This window comes from Chionomys nivalis, chromosome 11, assembly GCF_950005125.1.
Source record: "Chionomys nivalis chromosome 11, mChiNiv1.1, whole genome shotgun sequence".
Lineage (NCBI taxonomy): Eukaryota > Metazoa > Chordata > Mammalia > Rodentia > Cricetidae > Chionomys > Chionomys nivalis.
The window spans coordinates 42,586,921-42,612,682 of record NC_080096.1 but is presented as its reverse complement, the minus strand read 5'-3'; the positions used below and the strand labels follow the sequence as shown (position 1 = coordinate 42,612,682).

At 42.3% G+C, this 25,762-nt stretch overlaps 1 protein-coding gene across 1 annotated transcript in view; it reads left to right on the top strand.

Moving 5' to 3' along the window:
* Fyb2 (FYN binding protein 2) overlaps positions 1-23,423 on the top strand; it is a 99,758-nt gene extending 76,335 nt beyond the window's left edge. Inside the window, exons 10-20 of the mRNA XM_057784689.1 lie at positions 5,875-5,986; positions 6,074-6,114; positions 8,021-8,084; positions 9,116-9,214; positions 10,750-10,781; positions 12,543-12,603; positions 18,797-18,883; positions 20,306-20,399; positions 22,726-22,882; positions 22,967-23,000; positions 23,369-23,423. Coding sequence (XP_057640672.1) covers positions 5,875-5,986; positions 6,074-6,114; positions 8,021-8,084; positions 9,116-9,214; positions 10,750-10,781; positions 12,543-12,603; positions 18,797-18,883; positions 20,306-20,399; positions 22,726-22,882; positions 22,967-23,000; positions 23,369-23,381 — 794 coding nt within the window. The 3' untranslated portion in view covers positions 23,382-23,423. The remainder of the gene's footprint in view (positions 1-5,874; positions 5,987-6,073; positions 6,115-8,020; positions 8,085-9,115; positions 9,215-10,749; positions 10,782-12,542; positions 12,604-18,796; positions 18,884-20,305; positions 20,400-22,725; positions 22,883-22,966; positions 23,001-23,368) is intronic.
* The last annotated feature ends 2,339 nt before the right edge of the window (positions 23,424-25,762 follow it).

Below are 25,762 nucleotides of genomic sequence, written 5' to 3'. Positions count from 1 at the left end.
CCCAGCCTGGTCCCTCCTTATTCTCTCCCAAACTGTGTCAAGCATGATAGGAGCTTTTAAAACTTCTAAGCTCACCCCAGTGACACACCTCCTCCAACAAGGCCACACCTCCTAATCTTCCCAAATAGTTCCACCAACCGGGGACCATGTATTCAAATATATGTGCTTATATGGGACATTCTCATACCAACAAAGGTAGAAGGGTTTGAGGCATCCTTGACTTCCTAGTGAGGACTTTGTCTAATGGAGGAAAATGCTACAACCATCAAAAGATAGGGTGGATAAATATATAATATCCTGTGCACAAAACAGAAGAGAAGTTGTCAGAGTAAAGCACAAGTTGCAAGTAACTAGCTGTAACAACCTGAAAGAACCTCTCAACCTAATGCTGAGTGCAAGTGTGCAGTGCTAAGGAGTACAAATGGCATCGTTGCATTATACAAAGGTCAAAGGTAGACGGAATGCACCAAGAGACTGTGGTAGGGAACAAAGCAGAGAGCCCCCAAAAAGGTGCTTGCTCTTTGACAGCGGAGCTGCTTGCTCTGATCTGTGTATGTGAAGATGTTCAGTGTGAGACAACCCCTGGCCTGTAGTTTGGTGATGTATTCCCCTGTGTACTATGTTGTCATTAAATCTTAAAACAGAGCTAAGGATGCAGTTCAGTTGTGAGTGCTCGCCTCACATGTAAAGACTCCAGGGTTTTGATTCACAGTACTGCAGAAGAAAGAAAAACAATAAAAAGCAAAGAAGTAAAAGTAATTATGAAAGTAAAAAATATAAAAAGGTTTTAAAGGAGCAGGTAATATTCAACACAAACATAACACATATGCCTCTAAAATGAGACCACTTTAAAATTATGAACAGCAGAAACCTTAATCAGGAAAGAGATTTAAAAAGCAGAGGACATTTTAAAGCTATGTTATAAGGAAATAGATACAAACATTTCAATATCAGTAAATTCTGTGCATGTTAAACTTACTAGCTAGAGGGTGCATTAAAAGTTTTCAAAATTCAAAGTATTTGAGTATTATTTGCATGCCCTATATTCCTTAAGGTATGGGGATTTAGCAATGAAACAGCAAAAATCCTCCTCCTCCTCATGCAGGTAGGACTGAAGAGCCTATCTTCATCCTACATAAAAGTCAACTCGAAATGGATCAAAGGCCTGAATGTAATGACTAAAACCCTAAAGTCATGAGAAGGAAACATGGGGAAAGCTGAAAAAATGTAGGTATAAGCAGCAACTTCCACAAAACAATGTCCGATGCTGACGAACGAGACCATGAACGCAGAGGCTTCTGACCGCAAAGGGAACAGCAGAACACAGCCTACGGAAGGAGGGGAGACCTTTGCCAGCTGTTACTGACCATTTATATCGAGACTATATAAAGTTCAAAACTCAACACTGAAAAATCAAATAAGTCAATGAGTGAGCACATGAATACAGCAGACACTGCTCAAAAGAAGTACAAATAATTCTACGGAAAAACATTCGCCTTCCTTAGCCATCAAAGAATGTAAATGAACGCTATGCTGAGAGTCCATCTCACCCAACCAGAGTGGTCATCACAAGAAAACAAGTGCCAGAGAGAATGTGGAGGGGCCCCTTAAACTGCTGGTGGGAATGGGAATTAGGGCAGCTGCTATGGAAATCAATGTGACCGTCTTTCAAAAACGCTAAAAATGGAATAGCCACATGACACAGCTATGCCCGGGATGGGTGTATGAAGCTGGGGAGCTAAGTCAGCCCACCTGAGTCTATCAGAGCACCACTCAAAATAGCCAAGTTATAGAGTCACCTTCAGCAGGAGAATAGCTAAAGAAAATGGGACACACGCTCATGGACATGCCCATGCACAAACACACACACACACACACATGCATACGCATGCGTTTTATGCTATTAAGAAGAATCAGAGGGTAGGGAAAGGACTCCATTAGTAAATATCTTGCCTTGGTATGCATGAGAACTCGAATTTGATCACCATAACCTGTGTTTACACAAATAGAAACAACAAAAACAGGCATGGTGTTATGCTTTATAACTCCAGCACATGACAGGGATCAGCAAGATCTCCGGGACTCACTGGCCAGCCCAGTGAGAAAGTCTGTCTCTTAAAAACAAGGGAGACAGAGCCTGAAAAACAACCCCCAAGTTTGAGCGCTGCCTTCTATGTACACACACATACACATGAAGAATGGAATTACTATTTGCAGGAAAATGGATGGAATTGGAAGAGGAACTGAGAAAGATAGACTCAAGGAATTAATCATGTTTTCTCTCTCATGTGAAAAGACACAAGCAGGAAGACGAAAGGGTCCATGCGGAAGGAGCAGGTAGGGAGACAAGGTGACAGATGCGAATGAGATCAACGTGCACACATGGCCTGGACAGAAGGCTGCAATGCAGCACACTCTCCTGAACAACTTATCTGTAGTAATAAAGAACCCCACTCCCCATCGGGGTTGCTTTCTGATCCAATGAGGCAGACAAAAATAACAAAATAACAAAAATAATATTTTTATATGAAATGAAGGCAAATAATAAAAAGAAAGGAAGGAGAGGACGTTAAGGAGGTCGTGGACGTTGATGACCTCCAAGGCCTCAAGTCAATCCTGAAAGGATAGTTAATCCTACCCGTCCACGGCATTTAGAGTCACACAGAGGACACACCTCTTGACGTGTCTGTGAGGGGATTTCCGAAGGGATGGAGCTCGGAAGGTTGGAGCCTGTGGGTCTCACAACCCCCCATTCTAGGGATCTAGACTGAATACAAAACAGGAAAGAAGGGAAAGCAAGCAAAGTCACAGCAGTCAGCTCCCTTTGCTGCCTGACTGCAGGCGCCATGAGCAGCCACCCCAGGCCCCTGCTGCCATGACCTCCCTGCCATGATAGATTGCGAGCCAAATGAACTCATCCTGCTGTAAACCACTTTGGTCAGGTGCTTTATCCTAGCAATAAAAATAGCGGAGGTACAGGTGTATCTGATATAAGAATGCTCTGAGGAGAAAGGACGGGAGCGAGCACTTCTGGGTCAGAGCTGATCATAGGCACTGGAGGAACAGCAAGGTCCACTGCAGAGGAGAGAGTGGTGAGGGAGGAAGGGCCAGCACAGGCTTTTAGGAATCCCTGCCAGAGCTTTGACCTTTGCTCTCAGTACGATTGCTTTTTTAACCATCAAGAACTTGCAACACATAAAACAGTCATGATGAGAGTTGTGTTGTAAAAAGTAGCATGGCTGAGAACAGATAGGGTATAAGCTGAGTCAGGGCATCTGTTATTGTAGTGATTTAGGTGAGGTTGGTAGAGAGCTCTGTGGCTGGACTATGGAGGTGACCTGGATTGACTGTAAAACCTTGTTAGATGACAGGCAATTGTTGACTAGATGTGAGATACGGAAGAATCAAGGATGTCTCCAAAACTTGGGGCCTGAGGCACCTGAGCAATAGGAAAGGTATTATTGACCTTTTTAGAGAAAGTGTAGATTTAAAGACTAGAAATTTTTTTTTAAATGTTTATTTATTTATTTTGTATACAACATTCTGCCTCCATGTATGCCTGCACACCAGAAGAGGGTGCCAGATCTCATTATAGATGGTTGTGAGCCACCATGTGGTTGCTGGGAATTGAACTCAGGTCCTCTGGAAGAACAGTCAATGCTCTTAACCACTGAGCCATCTCTCCAGCCCCCAAGACTAGAAATTTTTAAAAAAAGAAAAAAGAAATCATGGGATTGGTTTGGAATCGATATACCTGGAATAATCAAATGGACGTGGCATGAAGGATGATGGTGGAGCTGGAATTGTCTGTTGAAGATGCACATTTGTGGATTATGTTTCTAAGATGATTCCATAATGCTTCTCATGAGCCAATAAGAAAGATTAAGAAAGGGTGGGGTCTGGAAAGACGGCTTAGTGGTTAAGAGCACTCGGTCTCTCAGAGAATGTGGGCTTGGTTCCCAGCACCCACACACAGTATGTCACAGTCATCCACAGCTCCAGTGCCAGGGGACCCAACACCCTCCTCTGGCCTCCATAGGCACCAGGTCCACATATGAGATATACACATATGTGTAGGCAAAATACTCAAAACCTATGAAATATGATAAATACACTTTTTAAAAGAAAGTGAAAGTGCCCAGCTATGTGCTTAGCATCTCTTTTTTCTGAAACTATTCTACTAACTTCCCTAGAAAAAGTAAGCCACCTTCCTCTGGGGAACTGCCCCTCTTTGAAAAAGTTTGAGTGTCACATACTTCTTGCAATAGGATAAAATCTTCTCATTTGGCTCATTTAATTAATAGATACCAGTCACTTTGCTCATTGCATATTTTTAGATACACTTCTTATGATAAGTAGTTCATGTCTGAAATGAAAATAGCTCCGAGTCAGCCACAACCTAACGATGAAGCTACACCAGCTGATGACGAGGTCGCATTTTATACTTGTGATAAGTTTACAGCTGAGAATCCCTGCATCTCTCAGGCTGGCTACCTGTGCCAACAATCCCTATGGACTGTTCAGATAAGCATGTTATTGCCTAGTTAATTCTATGCTTAATAATACATGTCGACATGTGTTCGATTAGCTTCAGAAACTTTAAGAAAGAAAAAAACTACCAAAAAAAACCCTAGAAAAGGCAATTTAGACAGTAGAGAAAATCTCCAGGGCTGAAGGACTTCAACACAGAAGGTCAGAAGCAACAGGAAGAGCCATTAAGTTGGGGAAGAACTTTGGGTTGCTGGGGAATTTGCACTCTTTGTGAAAATACACTTGAGCCTTACATAGCCACATAGAAGGGGCTGTTAGTTACTGTTGCTGGTTGCTTTTAGTCTTTTGGCTCTTTTACTCTCTTTTGGGGGGCCCGCCTGCCAGCTCCCAAATAAACACACATAGGCCTTTCCTTACTTATAAATGCCAGACCGTAGGTTGGCTTGCTTCTAGACAGCTTTTCTTAAATTATCCCATCTACCTTTTGCCTCTAGGCTTTTACCTTTATTTCTTTATACCTTTCTTTCCTTCTTATTCCATGTCTGGCTGTGTAGCTGGGTGGCAGGTCCCTTCTTTTCTCGCTCCTTCAACTCTCTTGCTTTCTTGCTCCTTCCTCTATGTATTCTCTCTGTCTGAAAGCCCCACCTCTCTTTTCTCCTGCCTCGCTTTGGCTGTTCAGCTTCTTTTTAGAACAATCGGGTGTTTTAAACACGCACGCAACACAGCTTCACAGACTTAAACACAACATAAAAGAATGCAGCACACCTTTGTATCATGAAAACAAATGTTCCACAGCATAAACAAATGTAACAGATCTTAAAATAATATTCCACAAGTTACCCCCAACTTCAGAGAGTTGTAACAGACTCTGCAAGATGAAGCAGCTTCTCCGAGGTCACGCAGACTATGTGGCTGGTTTCATTAGCACGGTGATGAAGTGACAGGACAGGGGAAGTTTGCTTCGCACCAGTAGTTTTACTCCTCAGTCCTTGGCTCTGCTGCTTTTAGGGCTGCTGTGGGGCAGAGCATCATGGTGGTGAAGTATGTGGGGGAAGAGGTAGGTCCTGGTGGACAGGAAGCAGAGACCAAAGAAGGGGTAAGGGATATCCTTTAAAGGGTTACCCCTGCTGACCTATTTCCTATAAGCAGGCTCCACCTCCTGAAGTTACCAGAATGTAACAAAATGGTATCTCCATTGAAGACAGAACAGTGGACACATGAGCCCAGAGGAACATCTCTTGGTCAAATCAACACATACCCCGACTGCAGTCCCGTTTCATCACCCTTAGTCTGCCTTTTCCTGCTGTTGCTCCTCCAGGGATTGGAGCCGATGTATTTCTAACAGCTGATGACATTGCCTCAGCTTTCCTGTTTTCCTTACAGGTGGGTATGTGGAGGCTTTGGAGGTGACCAAAGAAACCCCAAGTCCAAGCACCATTAGATCAAATTCCTCTTCAGAGAAGATGTACGATGATGTGGGGTGCTCCAGAGATCTGTAAGTGGACTCCAGTCTCCCAGGAGCGGGGATGTGGTGAGACTCTGAAAGTGTGCTGGTTCACAGTCTGTGTGTCTTTCTTCACAGACCAAAGTGGGACTTCTCCAGCTCATTCACCTCGGACAGCGGTAAGTGCCGGCCAGAATGGCAGAGTGCTTCTGGGGCTGAGAGGTGACCACGGGCTTTTATTTGCACACATTTTCAGAGATTAAGAACTGAACGTTGAGATGAAGGGCAGTGGTGCTGAGGCATGTTTAGAGGAGGGAGTGGTTCTCTTGTGGCAGAAGCTTCTCCACATGAAATCGCTCTCTTTGGGGCGACTTCACAGTGCAAGACTGACAAAGGGTGTATGATTTTATTTAAAGTACTGTCTGGGCTTCCTAGTACTTATTAATTTTTAATTACGTGAAGGGGGGTAAGGGAGTATGTGCATGAATGCACAGGTGTCCATGAGGGCCAGTTGTGTTAGATTCCCTAGAACTGGAGTTTCAGGGTTTTTTTTTGTTGTTGTTGTTGTTTTTTGATCCACTTGATGTGGGTGTGGGAACTGAACTTGGATCCTCTGGAGAGTATGTAGCCCCAACTTCCTAGTGCTTTTAATATCAATATGGTCCAAAGTAGTGATTCTCAATCTTCCTAATGCTGTGACCCTTTAATACAGGTCCTCATGGTCTGGTGACCCCCAACCATAAAAGTATTTCCATTGCTACTTCACAATGGTAATTTTGTAATTGTTATGAATCGTAATGTAAATATCTGATACACAGGATATTTAATAAGTGACCTGGTGAACGGGAATGACCCACAGGTTAAGGACCACTGGCCTGAAGGCTTTGGCTGGCCTGCACCTCTCTCCTACGTCTGTGTAGCTCCATCTCACACTGTGTTCATTTTTCCCCTTAAGAGGCTTCCCCTGCCAACTCTGCCTCTGCAGTTGCCATCTGAAAGGTGTTTGCAGGTACCCCTCCATATTTACAGTAATACCTAGTGACGAAGCATTCAAGTCTATGGACCTCTGGGGCTATTCTCAAACCACTACAGAGGATACTGTTTCTAGGTGGTGTTTTCTAATAACTTATAAAATAGCAGGTTTTCATATTTTTTTAGATATCCATAATTTTGCTTACCCCTCCCTATTCCCCCGTTTTCTCCTATCCTCTTTCCCATTTCCTGCTTAGACCTACAGAGTGAGTTCCAGGATAGCCTGGGCTGAAGAGTGAGACAGTCTTTCTCTTTGTAATATCACACACACACACATACACACACATCAAATACTATTCTGGTCTGGCTCCTTAGAATCCAGAAATTTGACACATAGGAACAACCTTAGAGAACATTAAATTCAATACTCATTTTTTTAAACCTTCAACTTTATTGATAGCTTCATGAACACACTAAGACAATAACCTTCAACTTTTATTGACTTGTTATACTTTCAAAAAACGGATATATCTACATACATATTGTATGGACAATGCTCACTTTTAATGAGAGAACAGAGGTGCAGACGCATAGAGAGAAGTTCCAGAACTCCACATGCTCACTGTGTTCCAGTCAAGTTTGAAACTTTAATAGTTATACGTTGAACCCAATACCATTTCCTCTAGACTCCACTTCCAGGCTACCACCTGCATATATTAAGCTTACAACCTGTGTATATTAATGTGTATTAGGCTGGTGCAAAGGGAGACATTCTTCAGTATCCATGGGCTTTCCTTTGTTTCCCCAGTGTGTAGCATGCTGTCTCGCGCACAGAAGATGACAGCTGTTTGCACTAACTGTGGGAAGGAAGAGGGGGAAAGGAATGTGTCTGTTGAGAAACCAGCTGCCTTTGGCTGAACCAGAGCCCGCATGGAATCACACGCAGAAGATGTGCCCCATTCTCGAGTCTACAGAGCTCTAGAGATGCTTATGAATTTTTACCACGTGCTTATGAAAACAGGCATATATTTCAACAAAAATGACTTAACTAGAGAGAGTTGAAAGTACTTGGCAGTTCACAGTGCTTGTTGTGTGTGTGCTCTTTGGTTTCAGAAGAAAATAGTGAAGAGATGTATGAAGACATCTACAAAACAAAGAACAATGACCAAAAGCCAGAGTGAGTTTCTTTCGTAGGTTTAAGTTGTAGGCTAATTGTGTTTCCTGTTTACCTAGTAAGCCTGGGTTTGAGGCGTAGCCCCATCTCCCACGACCATCCTTGAGGGAAGATTATGTGGAGTGGTGATAAGCTATTGAAATACTACATTGTCATTGGCAGCATATTCATCAGTGTGTGCAATCATACATCATAAGATTGAAGATTTATTGCTTTCTCCTTTGAGAAAAATGTTCATTTTCAAGAGTAAAGAGCTTTTGCTGTTAAGAAGTGTTTGAGACAGGGGAAGCAAATAACAATAGAATTAGTCTTGACTTTATAATTGCTTTTCCAGGATCAAAGCAATAAATATAACTTAGCTTTGGTCTTTGTAAGTTAGTCAGACCAACTCCGGGATTTGGTACTTACTCACTGGTATTGCAAATGATGTTTGTTCAAATGGTCAACATTGGCCAGTCTTACCTAAAAAAAGCAAGGTAAAGCAAAGAGCATAGTCACAGTGAGGAGTCTGGGGATTGAGGGCACAGTGATACTGGGCTAGTTATGTGGGTGAACTCCCTTGACTCCATCCTCCTAAGCCAAAAGGATGTTGAGAATTTCGGCATCAGCTGGCCCATCGGTACATTACCGCAGCTGTACACTTGGTTACTGGAGACTTTGTTAAGGACCAGAGATGGCAATTCCTGGAGCCAGCAATTCTCCAAGGCGTCTCTAGTCCCATTTGGAGTGAGTGTTTCCCCAAGTTATTTCCTCATTGGAAAGGAAGATTTTACTTTATAATCTCTACAAAAATGAACACTATTTGTGGCAGATGAATGTTTGTACACACTATAATTACTCTCTCCATGGTTGCCTCAGATAAGCCTCATATCAGGATCTCAGCAGACCTCACTCCTTATTGCTGAGGCCTTCCCTTGTCCTTCCTCAAGGGAGTCTCCTTTGGACGTGACACTGGCGTTCTGGTCCTTGATAATCTACAGCACTCTGTCCCAATCCTCAAATGCCATGCTGTTTTATCTCCTCATTCCTCTCAGTGTAGATGGAAGGGCAGCGCTGAGAAGATTGCAGCAGCTCTTCAGGAAAGAGAAGGGCGTATTCAGGATGAAGAAAGCCAAGTCGAGAGGAAACGTCAGGTAAGCAGTCCCTTTAGTCTTTCCTCCTGGCTATCAGCAACGCTGACTTGCAGACAGATGGTTGCTGTTTCCTATCCGATTCTCAGCACCAGTGACAAGTGCGTCAGAATCCATGACGATAAAGGCCCCAGCACATGGCAACCCTAAAACACTCATGAGAAAAAAAAGTTACTGTATAGGCAAGCAAGATCCAGAATAAAAAGTCTGTAGGCATCCTCAGCCCCTCATGTCGTTATCACGAATCATTATGTTAGTAGTTGTACCCTTTTATGTCTCTTGGCCACGCGCTCTCCAGAGGTCTTCATGTCCTCTTGGCTCCACAATCTCCAGCGATCTTACACGTGTACACATCCATGTTTACTTTGTCTCTTTTGAAAGCAGCAATATGGGTATCATGTGGGCGGGGGTGACCTGGTCTGCTGAATGGCCAATATATCTCAAGATCTTGGATTTAGAGAGATCCGATCCCCATGTAACCTCCACTATTAGCCTTTGGGGAGGTTCCAAATTAACCAGCAGTGACAGAGACAGGATTTTCTTCCATTCATGCTCACGGGACCGTGCGTCCCTCGTGGGTGCAATGGAAGGGGACTGTATGATCTCTGGGACAGGTCTCTCTGCACGATATCGACACAGACAGGTCTAGAGCAATACTTTGTGAGGGTACTAGAAAATAATTTGTCAAGATATCACCTGCACTGAGGTGGAATGAAACTATTTTCCTCTAAAGTTCTTCCCAATTACAAAGCCTTGGAATTTTGTGATTTTAAGTCCAATCACCTGCTGGAACTAGATCTCCTGAGAGATCCGATGGACAGGAGTGTGGGCATTATATCTTAGTCAGTCTGAGACTATGTCAGAAGAGACTATGTTTGATTTTCTGTCTCCCTTCAGGACAGAAATTCTATCCAATCATCTTACTCACCCAGCATAAGGGCCTGGCTCACAGCTCCTAAAAAAACAATACCTGTAGTTCTGAGTTTAAATTAAAGGCATCAAATAAATAGGTTTTTCTTCTTTTCTATATTTTTCCTTTCCCTTTTCTTATCACACGTCTCTTTCCACGTGACCTCTTAAGCAATGAGAGAAGAGGAGAAATAAATCTAGCTGGGCTACATGTCCTCTCCCACTGAGCAATTTGCCATCTTATGTTTCCACCGGACCTGGGTTTCTCTGGGGCCATCTTCCTTTTGCTTATAAAACACAGATGGGCTGCAGTCCGTGGAGTCCCCATGAATTAGTTCACCTGTACACTGTTCTTTCTCATCAATCCTCGTGCTCGTTCAGTAGATCTGACTATATCGTAGAAGATTCCAAGGCAGCCTGAGTATTCTCATTAGCAAGTGGGTTACGGGCAGTCCACAGGAATGAATGCACTCATTTGGAATGGAGTAGAGCCAATCAGAACAGAGCTGCAAGGGTCTCACTTCAGTACCATCTGGACTAGGGCACCTGCCATCAGGATGGCATTTTGGATATATCTGATAATTGTGCATAGCTTTGTTCCTTGACCTCTTTTGTCTTTTCTCCATTAGCAATGGATTTTCTATTTCACTGCCTGACTTAGGTAAGTAGCGTTTACTTGATGTTGTCCACTGATATTGTTGTCTTTAGGACTGGTGTGTTAAGGAGCAGCAGAAGAGCATTGGTAATCTTTCCTGCTTCCCCAGTAAAAACTGGAGCCGTCAGAATATCTTAAAACAATGGCACTTCTTGCTTTGGAGAGATGAGAAACACTTTTCTGTCACTTCCATAAGCAGATAGATGTTGCTGTCTTTATAGGAGGCTCTAGGACCCACACCTGTGCGTTGTGATTGGGATTTGTCCCCAAGACTCTGACTATGAATCTTAGACATTCTGCATTGGTCTGCATACCTCTGGTGGATTTGATAGCCAGATTAAAACATGGTAAACTGAGTATGGACATGCTGCAGGCTGCACACTAACTGAAAAGGAACGGGTTACTGGAACACTGTTTGCTATGCTGTTAAAACAATGCTGTGCAAGTCACCACGATGCCTGACATAAAGGATGTCATGTATTGACACGGCACTCGATACATGTCCAGTCCACGGGACCTGTCAACAACAGAGGGCTGTTTGCCTTTTGTTCATTGTTTTAGGTTCACAGCACTAGCAGGAAAGTTACTTCCGTTTGTAACTGTGACTTAGTGATTCAAGCATTTAGTTCAGAAATATAAGCTGCCACACCAAATAACAAAGGTTACTACAGACGTGATAAAACTGCAGCTCTCCCCAGATAGTGTCATAAAAAAGTGTTAGAGGCAACTTGAAGTAAGAATGCATCTTACAGATAGATTACCCCTAATCCTCAAATCCACAAACCAAATTGCTCCAAAGTCTGAAACTTTTTTATTACTACCATTATTGAAAAATTCTATACCTGACTTCATGTGACAGGTGTGTCACATAGCAGGCACAGTAAACTACTGTATGAAATTACCATTGGGATATGTGTATTAAGTGTATATGGAACATTACTAATTTCAAGATTATATTTGGCTGCTATATCCAAGATACCATCTCTCCATATCTCATTGTATATATATATATATATATATATATATATATATATACACACACATATATATGCAAATACTCTAAAATCCAAGCAGATTTGATGTCTTAAATTTTCTTTCCTAAAGCACCAAAATAAGTGATGTCGAACTATACCCCCCCCCCAAAGCTTAAAGGTATTGAGATAAATTAGTAGAACTAAGAGTGACTGTGGATGATTGAACATGGATCGTGAGTATATCAAACTGTCCCAGACTTGTTCAGGTGGCGAACCATCTGAAAATCATGGAATTCTATACTGAATGGCAGTGTGAACATTACAAGCTGGAAATGTCTCATTATCGTTCTGTATTAACTCAGACTCAGTGTAATACAGTAATATTGCAAAGGAACAATTACTTCCAACCAATACAATTTTGTATGTGTTAGGAAGGCATCAGCAAAGACATTACCATCCCCACCCCCACTGGATATTAAGAAAAGCCCTCTCAATATGTTAGCAATGTAAATTATTTTTCAGTTCCAGAAAATGGGGACAGCTTACCATTTTAACGAAATCAAGTTGATGTAATGCACATGCAGGTCAGGCGATCAAGAGCTCCCTGCTTTTTATTCCCTCCGTTGAATTTCTTCCCCAAAGAGACTCATTTTGTTCCCGCCTGTCTCTGTAATCAGATAACAGGCTTGAGGGTGCATCTGGATAATCAGGTCACTGAGGATAATGTGGAAAGCTGGAGTGTATAAATCATACCTAATATATGTATATTTTTTTGGTCCTGTCTGTGCCCTAGGAATTGGGTCTCAGGACGTCATCATCTACGACGACGTGGACACAAGCGAGAAAGAACCAAAGTAAGACAGTTCACCTCACTGGTCATCTCTGCTTGCGCCAGCCACAGCCTGGTGTTTGTTAAATACATCAGAGAGCCAGATCCTGGGAGACTGGACAGACATTTCCTAAGAGAAAACAAACACACACCCCCAGGCATCCCAACAGTGGTACCCAGCCAAAGGCATAGGAGTTTCGGGGTGTTTTTGTTACTTATCTTTGAGTCTGGAGACTTGGAATTGTCAACACGTTTAACTACTAATCTTTTGTGTACACTGCAAAATACAGGGTAGCCCAGACTGTTTGACAGAACCGGTTCCAAGGTCTAAGTCACTGTCAACTGTAGAAAGGAAGCCATTCTTACCTCAGTGCCCCTTGCGGCTTCTTCCTTCCCATCTCCACCAAGCAGCCGGTGATGGTGGTCTTTCATTTTCATCTACCTGTCCCTGCTCACTCTATTTGGACTTGTGCTGGGGTCTTGGTAAACTCACTAATAATCCTTTGTTAAAACCAAGGGGCATTCCATACTTGGATTTCCCTACAGTGCTTTAACATTTTGGTTATGCCATCCTTAACGGGGAAAAGGGTCCTGCTCTCCCAGGTAACGATTTCATGTTCCTCCTCTTGGCTCCTTAAGCTTTATGGGAGTTCTGGGTCAACCATCCATACCTAGTGTGTTGTATGTTCTTCGGATGTCCTGTAACAGCTCTATTCTCCCTCCGTACACTCCCTGTTTTTCCTTTTTGCAGAACAAGGACTGACGCCAGGTTCTGTGTGTGCTAAGCGAGCATCCTGATAGCCTTGACCCTCATTTTATGTTATTTCATTTTCAGGGTTTTGCTAAGTTGTCTGAGCTGGCCTTGAACTTGAGATCTTGCTAACTTAGGTTCCCAAGTAGCTTGAACTACAGGTGTGCTTCCCCAGTCTTCACCTCTGTATGTCTTTTACTGTTCTCTCACTCCCAAGATTCAACTATAACCAAGACATCAAAATTTATATTTTAAGGTCAGATATTTTTTCTGAGTTCTAGTAATCCTGCAAGGCAACAATATTTAAGCTCAGGAGGTCTGTAATAATGCATAATACCAATTTTTCTTGTCCAAACTCTTCTTCTAATCTCTGTTAGTAATTAGAAACACAGGCATCCTTATGCTATATCCCCGAGCTCCTCCAATCTCCTGCCCGCCCTTCCAAGTCCTTGTTTTAATGTCTTTCGAATGTTCTCGCTTCTTCCCCCACCACACAGCCACAATTCCCACCTTTGCTTCTAAGATTCCTGCAAAAGTCTCCGAGTTGCCATTTCTCTGCCATTTCAGCTTTGTTCTTCTAAAGTCTCAAAGCTACAAATATAGTCACCAGCTTTGAACCCTCAGTGGTTATGCATCATTCTCAAAATGAAGTTCTCACTGCCCCAGGCGGCCCCTCGGCCTCCCCCCCCTCCCCGCGCTCTTTCCATTCTACACCACTGGGAGGCTCTTGAATTCCAAAACCGCCGAACATTTCAAACCTTCAAGTGTCCAAACATCATTAATTCATTCAACAAATACTGATTATATACTCTATGCCAGATGTTGGGCGTAGAGCAATTCACAGACCAGATAGAATACCTAGGTTTCTCTGTGTGTGTGTGTGTGTGATGATTTTTGTTCAGTAAATAATGGACAAGCAAGCCTATAGTTCTGTGTTTGCAGTTGGTTGTGCTGGGCCGGAATATTTGAGAGTGGACATAGGTGTGTTAAAAGCACTCTACTCAGCCCTTGTTTTACTTGGGCTTTTGACAAATTGCTCGCGGTTGCCTTGGACTTCTGCCTTCATCTTCCAAGCTGCTCAGGTTACAGGTGTGATACCCCAGGCTTGATGACATCTTTATTTTTTTTTTGAAGTATTTCCTTATCCATACCCAAGACTTCGATTATAGTCATGATAGACATAATATCAAAATTTATATTTTAAGGTCAGATTTTTTTCTGAGTCATAGTAAGCACGAAGACATTTTTGATATTAGCTTACCGTTTTTATCTAATTGTGTTGGGTACCCCCTTTTTATTAGACCATTATCCTTATAGCTGCAAGAATCCATTTTCTTAACTGTTTTCTCAGTCTCAGAACTCTGTGGTCCTACACCTGTGGCTTTCAGATCTTTCAGTTATGTGGCCTGACTCAAAAATGTAGTGTGTTAAGTTGGGCTTGTTATAGAACTGCACAGAATAATCTGGACTCTCAAGATGGTAGTTTTAGTGTCTGCTGGAGTGTTGGCATCTATACTGAAGCAGTGAAACATCATAGTAACGTTGGGCAAGAGGAGAGGTGAGATACAGAGGCTGCAGGTTGGTGGACGACAACATGCATGGAACACACTGTGTTTGCAAAGTTTCTGGAATAAGTGTGGTGGTGTGTGCTTTTAGTCCCAGCACTCTAGAGGCAGAGGCAGGAGGGTTTCCATGAGTCCCAGGCCAGTCAGGACTACACAGTAAGACTCTGTCTGAAAAGAAAATCAAAAGAAAGTTTGTTGGAGCAAAAGACATATGATCAGAAAAGAAGCCGATGTAGCATGATGTGAGATTAGAAAGCAGGGAATTTTTAGATAACAGCCCTGTCATACCAAGTTAAAAAAATTAAATCCTTTCCTTGAAAAATAAGTTGTTTTTAAAATTAAGTTATAAAGTACAATAAAGCCAACCCTGTCCTCGTATTAGCCAAGCAGCAGAATATGGCCAACCCTGTCCTTGTCACCGTGCGCATACCCCTCGCCTGATCACTGGCCTCGCCCAGGGTGAGTGCCTTCCCTGCTTTTGTTCTTTTCCTGTTCAAGACAAAAACAGATTTATCGAATTATAATCTATAGGTGACAAAAATTCTGTTTCATTGTAAAAATGATTTCATCCTTTATATAGAATTCTGAGCCTGATTTTTCTCAGATCCACTGTTTTGCTACCATAATTCATTTTTCCTGCTCTTTAAGACTCTGTGCACATGTGTGTGTCACATGAACTCATCCATTCTCATCGGTCGGTACTTAGCGCCTGAGTGACCTTATGTTTGTGATCAGCACTTCTACAGACGTAGACTGATGCATCCTGTGTGCGCTTGGAAGGGGGATACAGCCCACATGTGGAGTATAAACTCACAAGTGCCAGCCTAGCACATAAGGGTTCTCATTGACTCCCATGTTAGCGCATGGAACAGAGAGAAGACATTTTTGTAAGTAGTATCACACCGTTACGGTAACTGGCATTCCTAACAAGCTTCAGCTCCTCACACTCACGTCCTCCTATGGAGTCTGTTGTATCTTTTGATTTCTTTTCTCTTGTGTTGCTGGTAGTTGTCTTCATCTTAGGTTTTAAAACAATTTGGTTTTGGACACAGCTATTTTCCCACATTCCTGTTAGTTCCCACAGTATCTTCTCCAACTGTTGATTAGCCTTTTCAAGTTCATTCCTAATCTCCCAAAGAATAGGATTTCAAATTCTTAATATATTTTAAACTATCATTTTTTTACTATTGCTTTTTTATATCTTCTAAAGAACTTTCTCCTAGCTCATCTGACATTTTCCTATACTCTCTTCTAAAAGTTATATAGCTTTGCCTTTTAAACTTTGTCCTTAGATACACTGATTTTGTTTCTTCTTGGCTTTTGAGACAGGGTTTCTCTGTGGACCCCTGGCTGTCCTGGCACTAGTTAGCTCTATAGACCAGACTGGCCTTGAACTCATAGACCTTGAACTTGAATCCCCCTGCCTCTGCTTCTGCCTCTCAAGTACTGGGTTTAAAGGCATGTGCCACCACTGCCCTGCAGAAGAGAGGCTTCCCTGACCCCGAATCAAACCCAGGCCTTGGTAGTGAGACTGTTGAATCCTAACCACTAGACCACCAGGGAGCATCAAGTATCTTTTGAATTTTGTGTTTACAATGAAGGGGTAACCAGTTGTTTTCTTCTATATGGATACATGTCCTTTGCATGATTTATTGAACGGTCTCTCGATTTTCCCACCAATGCCACTGTGTCACACCAAGGTTCTCAGCACCTGAAGGTCTGTTTCCAGGCTCTCTGTTCTCTTCCATGGTTGCTTCTGTCCTAGCTGCAGTGTGAACGGAGCTGCATTTTCTAGTTCTTCCTTTCTGCTGCTCTAAAACATTTAACGACTGGGATATATTGTCTTAGCAGAGAGAATAAGCTTGGATATGGGTGCTTGCCCTGCTTGTTCCTTTTGTACTCATGCTGCAGCTCCTTTCAAGTGCTTTCCCACACCGCGCACACTAAACCCCGTTCTGTGCCTAGGATTGTGCACAACCTGTAGTAGACCCAGGTGGACTGTGTCCGCGTCCCACCTTCTGCGGGCTAAAGCAGAGGCAGACAACTGAGCACACGTGCAGCAGTTAGAAAAGTGATGGCGAGAGCCTTCTTCCAGGCTCCACAGGTGGTGAAACTGAGGAGGGGGAGGTCTCCACCAAGTCCTGATGGCCTTGCACCTTCTCAGTCGCAGCTTCATTGCCTGAGGAGCTAAATCCTTCCTCTCTTGATGAACCCCATGACCAGAATCTGAAGGAAAGGTAGTCTTGGTAGCAGAGGCTAAGGCAGGGGAGTAGCAAGTTCAAGGCCTACCTAGGCCACATAGTTTGAGGTTTGGGATACACTTAAGTCACAAAGTGCTTACTTTGTACATTCAAGCCCTGAGTCCAATTCCCAAGACTGCATACTCTGAAGGGAATCATAACAGAACGTCCATGAAAATGTGAAGCTTCTCAGACATGTACCTTTGTGTTTATAGTCTTCCCAGGGCAGCTATTGAAGTATTTAGGCATGTCAGCACTATAGACATCTGGATGGTTGGTAGAAGGAGATTCTCTTTTGTTTTTCCTTTTTTCTTTCTTTCTTGTATCAATGATGGACACCCCAGTAACTCAGAGAAGAGACATTGTAGAGTAGCAGCATGGTGAAAGACTATGGACTCTGGAGTCATAAATGTCCACCCACGTTGGGCAGCACAACCTCTTCTGCCACCATGGCAAATTGCCCAGCTCTCTGGTCATCCCTTTTCCTTCTTTGGAGAACTTAGAGTGGCCAGAGGATTATCCAGTAGTCATATGAAAACGGAGTGAGTTATCTTATATAAAATAAGCAGCAGGAAACTTAATAGATTCTCAAATATTTCCAACCATTCTATAATATCTGCTTTTCCGTGCATGCTTTTTTATTTACATATAAACACATATATCACAAACTGGGATCCACATGGCAGAAAACAAGGTCTTGTCACCTTATTTAATATTACACTTTCCAGACCTATCCATTTCCCCACAAATTTCATTTTTATTTACAGCTAAAATTATATTGTGTATATGTACCCCATTTTAGAAAAACTAATTGTTTAATTGTGTGCATGTGAGGGTAGTGCCCTCAGAACTAAAGAGGTGCTGCATCCCCTGGACCCAGAGTTCCAGGCAGCTAAGAGCTGGGAACTGCGCTTGGGTTCTGTGGAAGACCAGCACATGCTCTTAACCACTTCACTGTCCCTCCAGCCCCTGTGCCACATTTTCTTTATCAGTCTTCTGTTGGTAGATATCTAGGCTGGTTCCAATTCCTTTTTATTATGAACGCTACAGGGAAGAGAGTGTGCAGAGATCACTGCGGTAGACAGGAAGTCCTTGGGTATATGCCCTATACCTGGGTTATGTGATAATTTTAACTTTTTAGAAAACCCCATTCTTATTTCTCTAATAGTTATGTTATTTTGTACTCCCACAAGCATTAAGTTTTGGTGATGTTAGCTGTTCCTACCCGGGTAAAGTGCATCCTTAGCCATTGGTGAATTGCAATTTTACTGGTAGGATTTATACTTTAGAGGATCCCCCCCCCCCAAAAAAAAACCCTGAGGCCCAGAAAGGAGATAGATATGATTACAAGCTAGCTAATTTAGTTTCTGGTTTCAAATTTGGGCCTCTAAAATGAGAGATCAGCAGATTCAGGCCTGTGGGCCAGGGTGGCCTGCTATTTGTTTTTGTAAATGAAGTCACAGCAGTGGAGCTGATAGTTGCTATAGAGAAGGTAGCCTGTAAGGCCTAAGATGCTCACTATATAGCCTTGCTGTGAGTATGGAAACAGACTCTGGATGATGTTTAAACCACTTTGGTCACTGACCTAGAAAGGAGCGGTGATTCTGTAAATGTTTACTAGTTCAATCTTAATTTACTTGATCAAAACATTTTTCTCCTCAGAGATGAAGATAAGCTAAAAACTTGGAAGCCTAAGTTTTTGACATCGAAGGGGAATAAAGGGGAAAAGGGCAGCAATGGATCCAAAAGGTAAGGACACAGTGAACTCCCAACTTGGCCGCTCAGTTTCCACCTCTTACCAGTCTGATCTTAGGCAAGTCCTTGAGTCTGATTTTCTGGTTCCTTGTCTGCAGTGAGAACTAGCAACACTCGCTTCACAGTATAACTGAGAGGGTTGAGAGACAAAGGTATAAAACATGGTTCCTTCCATTTATGTCACCCTCCTTCCTACTCTCCACTGATGAGAAAGAAGAGAGCATGGAAGGTAGCCCTTAGCAAACAAAGATGGCCTTTCAGTCTTCCTGTCTTGGTGGCCACAGCAGCATTCCTCCAGAAGGACAGAGGTTGACTAGAGCACCAATTAGGACTGACTGACATGGGTTAGTTGTGACCGCAGTTAGGGTTAGAAATCTAACCTCCATTCGTGTGATCTGGACTACACTGGCAGCTTCGGGAGGGTGTGCACTACGTCATCCGTGCTTACTTAGCTATATTCTCCTCTTCAAATTTGCTGTGCATGAGGTAGGATGGGGAACTTTGACAGACTTCTTGGGGGAATCTTTAGTAAATAGCACGTGATTTGCCTCTGTCAGGAAACCAATGGTTTTCCTAGGGTATCTCAGAAGAAGTCAGACATTTGTCCACAGCGAATGTAAACAACTCGGAGTGGCAAAGGCAACCCCTCAAGTTTATTTTTTCCCAATTTGGAAAGAGGTATTCAGACTGGAAAAGTTGATTTTTTTTCTTTTCCACATTAAATATCATAACTCTTTACATAGAAGTGCAATGTCAGGAAGGAATGTTTCTGACCCCTTTTCCAACAGTTTCATCTGTCATAAATATAATTCCATCTTTTGGGGAAACAATTTTCCAGTAATTTTTTTCTTAAGCTGACTTAATAAATTTATTCTCAATTTGAAAATGCAATAATGAGGCTATCATTGTCTATGAGCAATGGATCAATTCTTGTGTTCTTTTATAATGGTTTCTAGAACAGCTTATTCTTCCAATAAGTACTAAGTGTTTTCTGTATTAGTTAATACATCACCTACTCCTCCACGAGCCACATGATTTCTCTTTTCCCACTGTTCCCCTTGCCACAACAGTCTCTCTATACCAAACTGATCTCATTTCATGTTTGCTTGCTATCAAGAATATTGTTAAAGATATAGCTCAGTGGTAGAATGTTCCTTTAGTATAGATCTTCAGCACTAGGGAACAAACACATATGTTTGTATAAAATGTAAAAATAATTGTATACCATTTTCAGTAGTTATGAAAATCTGCTCTAGTAGAGGGGCATGTATGGATAGATGAAATGTCATATATATATTATGTAAAATTATAAATACACAAAATACTGAGTTTATCCTGAGACAGGATGACTTCAGAGACTCACAAATTTAGAACTTTTGGTATGTACTTTACCTTACCCATGTCATTTCTTGCCAGTTTTTCTCCCAGAAACTTCTTCAGAACTAAGAAGCACAACTTAGAAAAGAATAGAATGGAAAAAGAAGAAAAACTTTTCAGAGAAAGATTTCAGGTATGTTCTCTTCTGAGAGTGAAAATTAACAGAAAACTAACACGCTTGACAATTATAAAGTTCTACTCTTAAAGGTTCCGTTAGTTTGCTGTGTCTCAGTTACGCAAAGATAAAGATATGATCTTTGACTGATACGTTCCTATATTGGCATGCCTTTGGACCCTGCTATTCCACCTGGTAAAGCCTCAGAGATGTGGTTCACAGCTCTAGTCAGATCTCACTCCCCAGCACATTTGTGCAATGCAGATAAGAAGACACCCCTTCGTACTTCAGCGCCCAGTGTACAGCTAGATGATGTGCTGCATTTGAGCGACAGTCTAGTGAGTGAACGAGTGAATCAGCATGTCAAACTCACATCCTTCCTTCAGTGCTCCCAAGTTGGCCTGGTCCTTCCTGATCCTATGTGCTGCCAAAGTGAGAACTCTGAACTCAGTAAACATTTCAAACACCATCCCAGTGCTAGACGTGGATTAAGAGAGACAAATTCTGTCAGTCAGGGCTCTACCAGAAATGTTTCTAGATAGTTTCTTCAAGTCATGGCCACAGGTAATCTTTATTTCCTCTCCTCAGATTCTGTCTCTGCTCTTTCTGCTTTGGCAACGAACTGCTCATAATTCTGTTTCTAAAAGAGCTTGCACCTCTACCTCACTTTGCATCTCCTTCCTCTAGGCACCGACTTGGTCTACTCCACATCTGACATCCCCCTGCTCCTTTCTCCATCTGGAGTGTTCACTTATGAAGATCCAGTTGAGGCATCTTCTCATTCTAGAAAGACCTGCTCAAACTTCTGCTTAAAGAAATTGCTCTTCTGCTAACCTAAATACCAACTTCTATACCAGTTTATCATACTAAACTGGGAGCCTCTAGGGGACACAGACCATCTCATCCTCACATCCATGTGCACAGCTGAGAACCACTACCTCACACTTCATGAACATCCCAAACTGTTTGGAAAGTGAACTAAAAATAAGACTGACCATACATAAATACATTAACTGCGGATACAACCTGCTTGGCCAAAGCTGATAAGGAAGTTGTTATCTGAAATTACCACATACTAGGATGTTATTTGATTAGATCAAAACAAGAGTAGAGCAATCTCTAGTTGAAAAGACTCCCTAGGCCTTGACTGTCCAGAATGGGACAGAAATCCCATCTCCTCTGTATGTCTATGAGTCTATTCCTAATTATCTGAGGTGGACTTCCAGTTAGCTTTAGAAAAATAATACCAATTCAATTCAGCTCAAATTAAAAAATATTGTGTCACTGTTGACAGGACTTGAGGGTGCAAAGGTGAGGAACACTCGTTTTAAGTTTCTTTTTAAAAGGCAGTGTGTTTACTGGATTCTCCAATAGGAAATAGTACAGCGTCAGCAGTAAGCTGTTCTTGGCAGCTGAGTATTTCAAGTAGAAAACAAAAAAGAGCACTCACATGAGCAAAGGCCTGGAGAGATGGGAGCATGGTGTGTTTACAAAGCACCCTGGAGCTTTCTGGGGTTTCAGTAAGGACACAGACTAAGGGACAAGGAATGACAGTAGGCAAAGGACCCCGAATATCAAGCCAAAAAGATGTGGACCTCATCCTGAAGGCAACAGACTTCAGAACTGTGTACTAAGAAGGTGACCTACTTAAGATTTGTTTATGAAAGCACTGAGGATCCCTGGAGAGAAGAAGCGAGGGCAGCAGGTGGCAGTCGTAGCCAGAGACCTTACACATCCTAATCTGCCGAAGGAAACGCCAATGACCAAGGCTACCGATCCTAGTTTTTGTTTTCCTGATCAGTGCAGGAGAAGGTGAAGTATCCATAGGCCAGCTCATCAGGAAGCAATCCTGTGGGTTCACAACTATTTCCCATCAGGTATTGCTCCTTCACAAATGCCTGTCCTTCAGCATACACACTCATTTCCCCACATACCCGACTACCACCATTTTAAAGTACCTGTTCTCTGAAAAGGTTTGGACCGGGCGTCATCCTGAAACAGGAAGCTAACTCTACAGCTTTGTTTAAATGTTTCCTCTCCTGAGTTAGGAGGTAGCTTTGTTACTGTTTCAGCATACCTGGAGTTAGAGTATCTTCATATCCACCAGAACTTGTTCAATTATGTATCAGTGGTTGTGAAAACAGCTTTAAAATGTAATCACATTAGACAAATGTTTTGGTCTGGATTTTACTATTATTTTAAAGAACTTTCACTATAATACCCCACCATTTGTTTTGTTAGTATCTAGCATCCTGTATTTTAAGGTTACTCTATTGTATCTTCCATTAATTCTGGTATAATAACCATGCAAGCATGCCCTTACTATAATAATTTCTCATTTTAGTATGGTAAAGAGATTGTGGTCATTAACAGAGCAGTAGCATGCTCCAGTAATTCACGAAATGGAATATTTGATCTGCCAATAACTCCTGGAGAACAGCTGGAAGTCATCGACACTACTGAACAAAACCTAGTGATATGTCGCAATTCCAAAGGCAAATGTGAGTTTATGTTGAACTGTTTTCTAATATTAAAGAATTGTCTCTAGAAATCTCAGGTTAGTAATGTCAGCTTTGTTTCTACAGATGGATATGTGCTCATTGAACACCTACACTTCAAGTAAGTTGTTTAATTTTATATTCCGTCATGAGTTCCAGGTATACTAGTCTTAAGGGAACTTCTGAGTTTACTTAAAAACCAGCTAGGCAGTTGGGCATGGTGGCATATGTCTTTAAACCCAGCACTCGGGAATCAGGCTGATCTCTAAGTCCAAGGACTACACAGAGAAACCCTGCCCCAGTAAACTGAGCCATGCAGCACTATCAAGAGCCGCATCAGAGGAAACTGCATCACTGGCTTCCTGAATGCACTCGGCAAACTAATATGCAGAGCCCATTTGTAACAGTCTTTAAAAATCATCTGCAATCTCCTAACGGTTCCATTGACCATCTAGTTCATACGCTTGCTTGTTCTCTTTTCTGTCCCAGGCATCAGGGCTGACCCCATTAGGAAGATCTGCATAAGGCAGGACGTGCCCAAGTCCCACAGCATGCTTCCAGTTCCTGTGTCAAAACGAGATGGGCCGTGGAGACTTCTGTCAGGAACTCAGAAGAAAACCCTCAACATGTCAGAGTTGGTTTTACTTTGAAAAAGTTTGTCTTTCAATGTCGATTTTACTGCTGGTTCGAGAGAATGCGAAACAGAACGTTCGTGCGCGAGCACTTGTCTAATGAGCCATAGCCCAAGTTAGGCATCCTGCCGGATGGTGCCGGCGAGCTACGCAGATGGTGTCGTCAACTTCTAGTGTTAGTGCACACATCTACATTTCATATGAATTCTAAGGAGTAAATAATGTAACCATGTTACTTCAAACAAAAACCCACCTGAGCCAAAGTAAAAGAATAGAAGTACAACTGAAGGGAACAGTTTGGTGGAAAAAAATATATATTCTTTTCTAAATTCAACCAGAAGTATTTTTTAGAGGAGTTTGACCATATTTAACAAAAATGGGAAGATATACATGCTGTATCATGTTAAAACTTCATACTGCCTAAAATAGGGAAAATTATTATCTTGTCTGTGCCCAAAATGTCCAAATGTATTTCATTTACATGACAGTACATAGAAACCAAAGAGCTGTAAATAACATTCTGATTCTACCTGATATGCACTGTATGTTAATAAATTCTATGTGTGCTTTCAAACTGTAAGTTCGTTTCCTAATTTTCTAGAGGACCCAAGTTCAGTTCCCAGCACCCACATGCAGTAGCTTACAGTACCTGTTACTCCAAATGAAACACGCTCCTCTGGCCTCCAGGGCACCTGCACTCATGTGGTTCATGTTCCTGCAAACACGTATGAAGGAAGAGCCTTCCCATCTCCTTAAGCAACAGGCACGACGGAAGAAGTTTTTTTTCTGACAGCCTCATCCATTCTACTTCAAAGCTAATTTTTAAATGTCTACGTTCTTCCATCTTGCCCTACATGGTCCAGATGGCGCTCACCAATAAAAGCCATGTTCACTCTAAAACACATGAATCAGAGGTATTTATAGAGGTCAACGCTTAGAGAATAAAACAGGTAGTAAGCAGTATACGTGGAATGAGTGGCTGACAGGTTGAGGAAGCTGTTACTGCGAAAGTGGCACTAAATGTGTGGGATAATCCTTTTGTGCACTGTGAGGACATGCTGCTCTTCTGCTCTAATAGAGAGCTTAACTGGCCAAGAGTAGGAAGGGAGAGGTGATTAGGTGGGGCCTGTAGGGAGAGAGCTCCAGGATAAAGAAGGCGGAGTCACCAGGAGATTGGGGAGAAGCAAAGTGAACTTGAACTTGCTGTGCTGAAGAAAGGTACTGAGCCAAACACTGATAAGAAATATGGGTAAATTTAAGATGGAAGACCTAGTCCGTTAACAAGCCTAAACTATCAAGTATTTCTAATTAATAATAAGTCTATGTAGTTATTTGGGAGCTGGCTGGTAGGACAGAAAATTCCCTCTACAAGTAAAGCTTGATCTGGAAATAACAACACAAACTAGGAAAATCTATATTCTTCCTGGGGACTGTGAATAAATTCAGGCAAATGGTATGCAGTAGGCCTGGTGGGAAATGGCAGAAACGGCTTCCGTTAAAGACTGGGGACCCATTCAAGGATTAGGTTAAGAGGAAATGCCAGTGTTTGTGAAGGGGAATTTATGGTTAATAGGGCTATAGATTATGAGAAAAAAGACTTCTTTGCAATATTCATCAGGGGAAAGTTCACAAGGCCCCTTGCCTAGATGAGCTACAGGCAATCAATGGCTTCTGAGAGAGAGACTCCATCTTCTACAGGAACAGGCTCCATGATAGGGTATGCGAGCCCAAGGAGTCAGCTCTAAACACACGTACATAGGAAGAATACTAACTGGGCTCAGTACACTGTGTGTGTGTGAGAGAGGGGGGGGTGCGGGAGAGTAATTACTATAGAAGAGCTCATGAACTGGGGTAGGGGTAGCAGAAATGATACAATTACAGTACTCACATTCAGAATTCTCAAAAAAAAAAAAACTTACGAAAAATACATGGTTCATCTATTTGTTGCCTTTGGAAATAAGCCTCCACAGGCAAATGGGCCTTAGCACGTCATCACAAGGAAACGGAACCAGAAACTAGCAGGTACATCCACCGGTGCCTGACACATTAGACTCAAAACTGAAGTCAGTCACAAGAGGTCACCAAGGTCACTTCACTTTGATTACAGGAGCGATTCTAAGCATACACTCGGCAAACAGTGCACCTAGTTTCATTAAACAGAGCCAGCCGGATATAAAGGCCTATGGTAACTGCACACCCTGCTCTCACCAGCAGTCATCCGGACATAGCAGCAAGCAAACTTCAAATGAAA